Source organism: Littorina saxatilis, unplaced genomic scaffold, assembly GCF_037325665.1.
Source record: "Littorina saxatilis isolate snail1 unplaced genomic scaffold, US_GU_Lsax_2.0 scaffold_227, whole genome shotgun sequence".
NCBI classification, from domain to species: Eukaryota; Metazoa; Mollusca; class Gastropoda; order Littorinimorpha; family Littorinidae; genus Littorina; species Littorina saxatilis.
The window spans coordinates 52,033-64,105 of NW_027127096.1; the positions used below are offsets into that span (position 1 = coordinate 52,033).

Below are 12,073 nucleotides of genomic sequence, written 5' to 3' on the forward strand. Positions count from 1 at the left end.
CATACTGTCATCGTCTAACAATCATCCTGTGTTCACTGTTGAACAATGTGTGTCCCTGCGTCCCCTACGCACAAGAAGCTGTCACGTACTAGAAATTCATGGAGGGGGTCCCGGTGTAATACGAAACAGTTACTCCACGGACATTTTACTCGGGAGTAGAAATCTCGTGACGAAATTTTTACTCCGAGTGAAAAAACAAGGATCGAAACAACTACGCCCTTAACAATGTTTAAGTCCACAACATGTTACTCTCAGTAAAAATCTCGTATAATATTTGTTTTGTTGTTGTTGTTTTTGTGGTGTTTTTTTGACCGCAGTTGCATGCAGGCTGCTTCAACCGTACCTTTTTTGTCTCCTAATTTTTCATTGTTAGATCGGGAGCATTCTTCTTCATTTGTCTTTTCCCTTAATAATGTATGATCTAACCCATTTCTCCTCTATCAAGGACAGATACCAATATTGGATTGTTGGGGGAATTTGTTTACAATTACCCTTCTATATTATCGCTCTATATCATATATGTGTCGCACATCTAACTCTGAACTAAACATGCACACAATTTCTATTGGTTTACCGTATCTGAATTTACCAACACACAGTTTTGCTACAATAATAAGTAAATTAATATAATTGACTAAATCGTTTGACATTCCACGTGTTTTCTTATATCTTAACAGTGCTGTTCGAACATCAAATTTTGTATATTTACATTATACTGTTGTAAGAATTCATCCGTAATGCTTTTCCAAATTGGATGTATTGCAGAACATTCATAAAAGAAATGTTCCACAAAATCAATCTTATCTGAACAGAATGAGCATTTGTTATTTGCACTAATGCCCATTGTACACAACATAATATTAGTCGGATATATATTATGCAATATCTCTCAGTGCAATTCTCTCAGTCTTGATTTTTAAGACACATTCCTAACAATTAAACTTAATTATGCATCCATAAATTCAGACAACATGCGTTATTGTGTTCGGTTTTACTTATCAAATGTAATATATACGAACGTGCTGTAAATAATTCTCTATGATCAAAAAGCAGAACATTGTTTTTATTGGTTTGCATGAGATTATACGCCGGATATTATTTCATAAACGAGGTAACAGTAGTCTTTACAACATTATATTCTAACATCAGTGAAGAATAAGTACCCATTTTTACTTTAATCTGCTATAATGATAACATCATGTTATTAACACATATATCAGCAAATATAGCTATTCTGATAGACACGTGGGGGAATTCGGGGGCTGTGATTGGATGGCCTCACACATCCCTTTTCCGATCATCAAAGCATAACGCTACGGAAGTTGGTAATCTTTTGCCGATATCCAAACGCTATCGGCAATAACAAAGACGCGTGGTTCCGGTTTCTTCCACGTGTATAAAGTACACGCGTACCTCGCCAGGTTTGTTTCTGTGACTAGTCGACAGACGATGCCATTTGCTTTGTGTGTGTTTTGTTGCTTACTGTACATGACATACATTACGTGTAAAATCCAGTTCTTTAACAGGCAACAAACCTTGCAAAGTTCAAGAAGCTGCAATCTGAAGCGACCTATCTCTGATTCTAGCAGACGATCTTTCCAATGTTTAACACACAACCAGCAAACTCTCCTGTCACATAGAACGTCCATTGTAAAGTGCATTGTTGAAATGAAGTTACCGGTCTGAAACATTTAGTCGTTTCTTCTGAGACAATCCTTGTTCTCTTATCATCTACAGATTTACCGCAGTCTTCATCACGCGAATCCCCAACAGAAGTCAGACTTTCGAACCTAGAATATATGCAAGCAAGCATGATACTTCATGACGTCATATGATTCCTAGCATATTGACGTCATGCTAAAACAGCCTGTTATCTCGAGTCTTCTCCTTATAATACATGTCCGTGGGTTTTTCAATGTTCGGTGATTTCCGTGGATACATGCGCAAAGGGATATGCGCACTATAACCGTCGTCTGCAATCAACGACATGAACCATTCTGGTAGTTGTTGCTGACAAAAACATGATTTTAACACAGAATGTAATGTCAGAATAACTATATAAACGCTATTGTGTTTTCATCGTAGCAATAGGGTCCGATATTTTAGACTCGAACAAGTATAATGCGACTCGTCTTAGACTCGTCCGCATTATATTTGTCTCGTCTAAATATCGGACCCTATTGCTACGCTGAAAACACAATAGCGTTTATATAGCTATTCTGAAAACACAATAGCTGTTACTACTGCAATCCGACATTTAATCCATTTAAAAAAAAGTTCAGGCCGCACTGTCACGCCCTCATTTTTTCTATCAAATGGATTTAAAATTTGGTCAGGCAATCTTCGACGAAGGCCGGACTTTGGTATTGCCTTCAGATTGGAGGCTTAAAAATAGATGAATGATTTTGGTCCTTAAACATCTGAAAATTGTAATTACATTAATTTTTGTTTTCTAAAACGATCCAAAAATAGATACATCTTATATATTATTATACGGCTCCAAAGAATTTACCCAGCAAACCCACAACGTGAATACGACGTTGCGAAAATGTGAATTGTTCGTGTCATTAACAACGTTGCGAACTTTACGTGAAATTGACATTGAGCCAACCACAAAATACAACGTAAAAGCCACGTTGTGTTATTGTGAGATGTCGGTGTTCTTTCGACGTTAGCGCACAACGTAACTGTTACGTGAATTTCACGTTGCATTTTGGTGTATTACAAATGTTGTGAAGATTACGTGAAATGTACGTGGATACAACCAAAAATCACAACGTAAACGCAACGTAGCGTTATTGCGATCGTTTGGTGCGTTTAACTATGTTGGTATACTACGTAAATTGTACGTGAATAATATGACGTTGCATGAAATTATGAAACTCACAATGCTTCCTGCGATGATTGAAGTATCGATCGATGTTCACTTCTTGTATAAAATCTGAATTGGTAGTCATAAACTTGAGAGTATGATTTGCACACAAAAATGTATTAAGAAAAAAAATTGCTCATGAAAATCGGGCACAAGCGAGCCAGAACTTTGCGTACAGGACTTGGAGAGAGGAAAGAAAAAAAAATAAAAAAAAATTAAAAAAATGAGGAAAAGGTAAACAAATAGCAGCAAGGCAATGGTACAAGGTCTAAGGCAGGCAACCGCCGATGCACGAGCGCGGAGCAGAGTGCTAAAAAAACACCCCAGCCGGTATTGCACAGTCACTATATCACAAGCAGAGTTATAAAAGCAGTTATAAAACTAGTTATAAAAGCAGCCCAGCAGGACTATGGTAAAAAGGTCTAAGGAAGAAACCGCCGATACACGAGCGCGGCGCAAGTTATGAAAGGAGCAACCGTTAATGCACAGTCACTGTCACAAGCGCAAGGTCACAACCACAACACACAATGTCACACAATGTCACCACGTTAGACAACGCACTGCCAAGCAGACACAGAAAGCTGAAGCAGGAGAATGGCACAGATTCACAAGTACACACATTAATTTGTAGGACGTAGTTTTCACAGTTTGCATTCCTCGAATAGAGACCGGTCTCCGAAGCCGATAAAACGGAAAAGAGCAGACAGCACGTGTTGATGATACAAGTTAGCAAGGATGAATGGTGGTGTGAGAGCGAGGTGACAATGCGACCTCTCTCAAGCTCGTCTTCGTTCGGTGATGATGAAATGGGTAACGGAGCCAGGGTTCCTGTCTGTGTAGTTGTTGAACACATACCTAGCTGCTCGTCGCTGGACCTTTTCAAGAGCCGAAATGGCTGCACTCAAAATCATCTTTGATCTCCCAAAACACTCCACAAACAAACTAGTGTATCAAGAGGCTGGCTGGCTGCCCCTCGATGAAGAAAGAAGACTAAAGTCGGCCCAGTACGTATCAAGAGCCAGTACAGTTGATAATGCTGTGAACGAAGAGCTCACTGCTGAGTTCGACACAATAACCTCGGCCCCTTACCAAAACCTAAAAAGAAAAACACCCACAATATACGAAGCAACGATCCCACTAGCAGACTATGTTCAACCGATATTTCAAGAAAGTGGGGTAAACCCAGGTAGGATGGCCCACATTCCCATTCACCCCTTCCCCTTTTGGTTCATGGACTCCCCCATTATCATCCCTGATCATGATCTGGGTGTAACAAAAAAAGATAACCCTGTGCTTGTCTCATCAATAGAAAGAGAAATAATCTCAAACAGTTACAAAGATCACCTACAGATATTTACTGACAGCTCAAAACAAAATGATGACCAAGCTGGCTGTGCTTTTGTCATTCCTGACCTCAAAATAACTAAACAATTTAAACTCAATAAGGAAGTGTCCATTTTCACTGCAGAAATGTACGCCATCTTAAGAGCATGCCACTATGTCAATGACCTCCCTCGACCCCCAACAAGAGTCGTGATTCTCTCCGACTCAAAATCAGCTCTGACTGCTCTCCAAAATGGTTCCAGAAACCGGGAAGAGCTTCAGACGGAAATATTGTTCCTCTGTCACCAGATCATTGCCTCTGGGACAGAACTGACCCTAATGTACATCCCCTCACACACGGGGATCAGAGGCAATGATATGGCTGACAGAGCAGCAAAAGAGGCTGTCACAGATCAAGCAGCATTTAATGACCTAAAATTAACAAAGACGGAAGCAAAACACAAAATGGCCAAAGTTGCCTGGCGTCACTGGGAAACAGAATTAAAAACAGAAGGCGATGCCCATGGTTGTCTTATGCTGCCCCGACAAACAAAACAAAACAGGCCTACACTCCCCAACCCCCTCTTTAAAATACTTCGCAGAATTCGCACGGATGGATGCGCTTACAAGTTTTTTTCCCCGTATCTGTGAATGTGGACAGTTGCTATCTTTTTTACACCTCTTTGACCGCTGCCAATCACTCCAACAAGATTTCCGCAACCTACACACCCTTGTCAACGAACACAAACTGAAACCCCATGAGTTTTTAGATAAACATTGCACGCTTCAATGGAAGCCAGCATACACCCTGTGTCTCTCAATATATAAGGCTGAAATAGGACATCTGTTCTGAAAACCTCATCCCCTTTCCTCCTTCCCACACCTCAATCCTCTCTCCCACCGACCCCTTACCCCCCCCCCCCTCCCCTCCAACGCCCAACAACTAAAGCGCCTAAAACACAAAGCATAGCTATACACAATTGATCAAACAAGGTTAAGCACATACTGCCCTCCTACCTGAACTTAAGTTCCCTATTCTAATATATTATTTTAGCAAGTTGTTTCAATATTTTCCTTTGGCTAAATTAAGATTGTTTTATTTTTAATTTTTTTTTAATTTTAATTTTTATTTTTTATATATATATTTTTTTTATATAACTTATTCAGCCACAAATATAAACATATTCTACATACATAAAAAGCAAATAAGCCTACAAAACCGCTCCAGTCCAACCATATTCCGCGTACGACACAATCATTACTTCCATCCCCATTTTGAAATATCGCAACAACAGACTTCCAGATATATAACACGATCATATGTGTTCTCTGTTTGCATGTTTGTCCAGTGTCTTGTCCCCACATAAAGCATATTAACTCTACCTGTCCCAAGATAGGCCAAATGGTTCTAAGAGGACGTTAAAACGAATTATCATCACCTTTTCAAGTGGAGTCTTTTCCTGTTCAAGGTGGGGGTCCCATACTGTTGCAGCATACTCCAGGTATACATATACAGCCACACAACCCACGCCCACACACAGCCTTTCTGTGCGTAATCATATGTTAATTGACAAGCTGTGAACTGTGTGCAATTCCAATCCGGTAAAGTCCGCAAGCCAGCGCTTGATCACGAAAAATAAAATCATTATGTTATTTAAAGTTGTGTGATCGTAGTCTTCTTTTTTCTTTCTTTCGTGGAGGGAATACATTGATATTGAGGTTATTGTTTTAGAAATTCAAACTTGTCACACATTCACTTTATTTCATGGCTTTGATTCAGGTTATAAGACTCCTGTGACATGTGTGGCTATGTGCCACCTGTGACTACGCAAATATATTGCAACTGAGGGAATAAATAGTTCAAATGAACGCCTGGTGGTCCCCATTAGCTTAGAGGTACGACATTGGTTGGAAAGCAGTACATGTCAAGGCAGAAGTATGTAGCCTAATGCGTACCTCTGAACTAATGGCCAGAAGCGTGTCTCGTTAATGAGACGATTGTACGACTCCAGACCTAAGCCAGAGAGAGAGATATATAATTATATTCAGAGATAGAGAGAGAGAGAGAGAGAGAGAGAGAGAGAGAGAGAGAGAGAGAGAGAGAGAGAGAGAGAGAGAGAGAGAGAGAGAGAGAGAGAGAGAGAGAGAGAGAGAGAGAGAGAGAGAGAGAGAGAGAGAGAGAGAGAGAGAGGGGTAATATAAATTATGTATTGGAGTTGAAGGCCTGCCAGTTTATATACAATGGTATCTTTTGTGTGGAATAGAAACGTCCCTTTATGACTCGGGCCTGCATGTATTTTCCTGTTGTTTTGTCCCTGCTTGAATGTTTCAAGTCCACCGTTCTCACCCGCCCCATACGCCGCCCCGCTCTTACGTATACCCCCTCTGTCCTCCACGTTAGTGTGTGTGTGTGTGTGTGTGAGTGTGTTTGGGCAGGGAGAGTGAGTCAATAACGTTGTGTTAGTATTCGTGAATACATTGTGTGTATGTAACTTCTGTTTGCCTTGGTCTGCACCTAGTATTAATGGTGGCGTGTTTGCGTGACAATTTAAGGCCTCGTCCGGGATCCCACAATATGCGTTAACAAGCACAACACAAACAATTAAACACACGCACAAGCACACGCAACAAAACAAACAATCAAAACAAATAAAAACATTATATCGTATGTGCGAGTTTCACATGTGTTTGTAGTAAGAGCGACTCACCCCCTGACCTTGCCTCCAACATTTCACAGGTAACACACAAATTAAAGTGCTTAGGAAAATCCATGTGTCTAGTCACTGCGGCAGGTATGTAGCAGAAATACGAGTCAGCCCTATTTCGGTTAGCTACCGGGCAAGATTTTACACGATCTACGGTTGGAAATTACAGTTGACATTAGTTGGCTAATTGTTGCTGTCCTGATCAAACGTGTCAGCTCTGCCTTTGATTTGTGCACGAAGAAGGTAATTTAAGCCAGATACATCTCGCTGTGCACGTATTTTTCTTCTTGAAACGCACTTGTATGCTGTTGCACATGTATATATTGTCCACAAAGGTGTTATGCACACAGCTTTAAACAAACCACGATTTTTATCATGTGTTTGTGGATATAAAAACAAGATGTTGATTTGAACAATATTTTCAGAAGCTTGTTTTGCAATCTAGTCTAATCATGTTGTCAATAGGTATGACGAAACTATGGAAGATAACTTTTGCTCAGAATTGGAATTCCCGAAAAGAAAGAGACACTATATCACGCGTTCACCGTGTATTTCCCTTTATGGGATTGTCAGACGAAGGAAGACTCCCACGCAAACAGCCAGAAGCTACCATTTTGCTTGATTGGATACCATCGGTTGACAACACCATCTGTACTACCCGACCAGTATCGAAACACGTGTATGGTCTTGATAGTAAAACCATTAACCTACTCAGTACTAGATTTGTGTGTGATACCTCCCCATATTTGCTGATTTTCTGTGTTATTTGTCAGGTACAAACTGATGCAACAATGTTCAGCGTCAAAACTGAGCAGCTTTTGATTCTGGTGCAGTTGGCAATCATCTGCCAAGTTTCATCTGATCAAATTCGATGTGATGCTGGGGTGTATTCTACTGGAGAACATGCTGCAATTGTCTGCCACTTCCCAGAAAAAGGAACTTTCAAAGAAAAGGGATTTGTTGTATATGAATATACAAACAATCCTACCGGTGAGTTTTGTTAACGCGCTAGTTTTTACAGTAAGGTTTGTGAAATTAGATTTGTGTGGGCCTCTTGTACAAATTTAAGTTAACTGAAGGAAGCAATGTCACTGTCCCAGTTGTCGTCTGTTGCGTACAAACAGCAAGCATGCGCACATGTTCATATCTATTACGCAGTTTAAAATAGTTTAGTAAATGTCCTTTAAATTAAGCTTTCAATTCAAAACATCTATAATCATAATATGTATATGGTCTCATATTCAGGGTGCAGTAGCCTTGTTTGATTATCTGTGAACAAATTGCAGGGACTAGAGCAAAGAAAAAAAAACAAGATCAGAAGAACCTGAAGAAATTGATCTATTTTATAATAATAATAATAATAAATGAGCATTTATATAGCTAGCGCAACATCATAACTTTACAATTATGCTCTTTGCGCTTGACACATTTAAAATTAAAACACAGTTATACAAGCATTTACATCTACATTCATAGTCAGCATTGCTTGATTAAAAGCATACACCATCAAACATACTCCATTACAACAGATTCTTCCACTAATTAAGTAATAAAAACATGAATAAAATAGGTAGTAAAAACAAGGAAATACCAGCTGAATACCCTTAATCAAACAGAACATGTTATTAATACTGAAAAACAGCCCTAAATGTGTATACACATTATCACATTATCACTAAAACAACAAATACACTACATGTAGCCTACTGATGGACTGAGAAAACAAAATCAGGGGTTGTATTTCTTGAAGAGGTGCGTTTTAAGTGCTCGTTTGAATGCTTGGGGTGACTGAGAGTGGCGGATGTGGAAGGGGAGAGAATTCCAGTGTGTGGGTGCGCAGAAAGTAAAAGTGCGTTGTCCGTATGTTTTGGTTTTGGTGTGTGGAATGGTGAGGATGCGACAGTCAGAAGAGGCACGGAGTTGTCTTGCTGGAGAATAGACGGTGAGGAGTTCAGAGAAGTAAGCAGGAGACGAGCCAGAAAAGAAGTTAAAGCAGAGGGTGGACAGTTTGTAGTCAATGCTGGCTTGAATAGGTAACCAGTGCAGTGTGTGAAGAAGTGGTGTTGCGTGATCTCGTTTTCGTGCTTTCAGAATGAGGCGTGCTGCCGAGTTTTGGACTTTTTGTAGTTTATGCAGGAGATACAGAGGACAGCCAGAGAGAAGAGAGTTGCAGTAGTCGAGTTTAGAAAGAACAAAGGCACAGACAAGAGTGTTAGTTGTTTGAGAGGAGAGTGTGTGGCAAATGGTGCTGATCTTACGAAGCTCAAAATAAGCTGCTCTACAGACTAAAGATATATGTTTGTTAAGGGTCATGTCAGATGAAAGGGTGAATCCAAGGTTTCTAGCTGATGGGGAGAAAAGAATGTCGGTGTCGCCTACTTGTACAGAAACAGGTTGGGGAGAGGGAAATGTAGTGTTCTTCTTTTTGCACAGTAAGACTTCAGTCTTATCATCATTCAGCTTAAGTTTGTTATCGATTATCCAAGATTTAACATCAGTGATGCATGTCTGAATGGTCTGGATGGCGGAATGTGTCTCTGCAGGGGGACTGGGTTTATACAGTTGGGTGTCATCAGCAAAAGACTGATTTAAGACAGAATGGTTTTGAATCAGTGTGGAGAGGGGCTTAGTGTACATGATGAAAAGGATGGGACCGAGTACTGAACCTTGAGGAACGCCGAAAGAAAGTGGGGCTGGAGCAGACATCTGGCCATCGACAAGCACAGCCTGAGTCCTGCCAATGAGATAGGACTCGAGCCATGCCAGCGGTGGACCGGAGATGCCGTACAGAGTCTGAAGTCTATGGAGAAGCGTGACGTGATCAATCGTGTCGAACGCTGCAGAAAGGTCAAGTAGGGTAAGCACTGACACATCACCACCATCCAGAGCAGACAGAATGTCACTGATTACTTTAAGTAGGGCTGTCTCAGTACAATGAGAAGGGCGATAAGCGGACTGAGAGTGCGAGATCAAATCATGGGTGTTCAAATATGACAACAGCTGCTTCAAAACTACCTTTTCAAAAACTTTGGACAAGAATGATAAATTAGATACAGGACGATAGTTTTTCAAAATATTGACATCAAGACTAGGTTTTTTGAGAAGTGGTTTGACAAGTGCAGTTTTGAACAATCAATCAATCAATCAATGACGCTTATATCGCGCATATTCCGTGGGTACAGTTCTAGGCGCTCTGCAGTGATGCCGTGTGAGATGAAATTTTATACGGCCAGTAGATTGCAGCCATGTCGGCGCATATTTACCTTTCACGGCCTTATTCCAAGTCACACGGGTATGGTAGACAATTATTAACTGTGCCTAAGCAATTTTGCCAGGAAAGACCCTTTTGTCAATCGTGGGATCTTTAACGTGCACACCCAATGTAGTATACACGGGGGGTGGTTCGGACACCGAAGAGAGTCTGCACACAAAGTTGACTCTGTGAAATAAATTTCCGCCGAACCTGGGATCGAACTCGCGCTGACAGCGGCCAACTGAATACAAATCCAGCGCGCTACCAACTGAGCTATATCCCCGCCCAATGATGGAAAAACACCAGATAACAGGCTATCATTGACAATTTGAGTAAGAGTTGGCAACAACACATCGAGATTCTCAAAAAGCAGTGGTGTGGGTATGGCATCAAGTGGACAAATTGTTGGTTTTGACTTCAGAATAATGGATTTAAGGTCTTTTTCACTGATTGGCTGAAATGATGTAAAAGAACAATCAGTGGGAACATCAACATGACTGGAGGAAGCAGAATGTGCACCCATCTGATCAAGTTCAGAACGAATATCTGAAACCTTCTTGATAAAATATTCACTGAATACATCTGGCAGCTGACTAGCGGGGAAGTGGGGATACCTTACTGCGGCCGGTCAACCGGCTGCAAATATCGAACAGTTTTTTGCTTGAATCGCAGGCAATAATCTGGGTTTGGAGGAAGGTTGTCTTTGCTGCGTGTACTAACTTAGTTACAATGTCCTTTGCTCCTTGAAATATTTGTTTATGAACAGTAAGACCAGTCTTGAGATACCTGCGCTCAGCACGCCTACGGTCACATTTGGCATCACGCAGTTCGACACAGATATCGGAATACCACGGTGCGGACTTGGACGGACGGACAGGGCGACGTAAAACGGGGGCATGGACACCAAGAGCAGCACGAAGTGTGGCATCAAGTTGGTCAGCTGAGGGGGAGGGGGGCAGCGCGTTCTGCAGCTCGTCCCTAAAAGCGTCTTTATCCATCGTACGGAGACAGCGGACAGACTTAAACATGGGTGGAGGAGGAGGACACTGGGTCATCAGATCAAACAAAACACAAAAATGATCTGAGGCTAAGGCGTGTGTAACAGACACAGATTGAACAATATGATCATCAGGCCTATGCATAACCCAATCCAGTATGTGATTCTTCTTGTGCGTTGGATGACTGACTGACTGTGTGAATTGAAAAACATCTAAAATATCTAACATCTTGACAGTGGAAGGGTGGTTGCAGTCATCAAAATGAACATTGATATCACCAAGCAAAACAGGAGTTCCAGACAAAGTGTTACAATGGTCAACAAGGTCATGAAATTCAGAGAAAAACATGGCATCAGTCAATTTGTTCTTTGAGTTTGGAGGAGGCCTATAGATGCAAAACAACTGAACTGGTTTCTGATGTAGGGCTAGTGTCACTTGTACACACTCAAATGATGGATGTGTAAATGGCAGTACCGAATTAAACGACACATGACTAGAAAGAGAGTTTTTGAAGATCACTGCTATTCCACCACCGCGAGTGACACTGCGGGGAAACGATCGGAGGGAATAGTTTGCTGGTGTCAAGTCAACAATAACACTGTCATCACCGTTCTCCTTGAGCCAAGTCTCGGTTAAAATCAAAATGTCTAGGTTATTGTCTGTAACAAACTCGACGATTTCTGTTCTTTTACATGCTTGCTGAGTTGAAGAAACAGACTGAGCGTTGAAAAGTGCGATGCGGAGAGGTGTGATGGTGTGATTTGCTGTTAAAGTTGTTGTCACAAGCTAAACCTTTCGGTCCTTTTAAAGGACGATCACTGCATGTGTGCTAATCAATTAGATTAGACTAGATGGAGAAAGGTTTTCATTTTCTCAGCACAAACTGCACATTACAAAAAAAGCAGTTCTTGAATATAAGGGT

General features: G+C 41.0%; 1 protein-coding gene across 2 annotated transcripts in view; it reads left to right on the plus strand.

Annotated features, from left to right (window-relative positions):
- Positions 1-6,968: 6,968 nt before the first annotated feature.
- LOC138955569 (hexokinase-4-like) overlaps positions 6,969-12,073 on the plus strand; it is a 121,504-nt gene continuing 116,399 nt past the window's right edge. The window contains exons 1-2 of one of the 2 annotated variants that reach the window (XM_070327151.1): positions 6,969-7,143; positions 7,674-7,890. In XM_070327151.1, coding sequence (XP_070183252.1) covers positions 7,692-7,890 — 199 coding nt within the window. In that variant the 5' untranslated portion in view covers positions 6,969-7,143; positions 7,674-7,691. Of the gene's footprint in view, positions 7,144-7,513; positions 7,891-12,073 lie in introns of those variants that run through there. The other variant, XM_070327152.1, reaches the window with a different exon arrangement.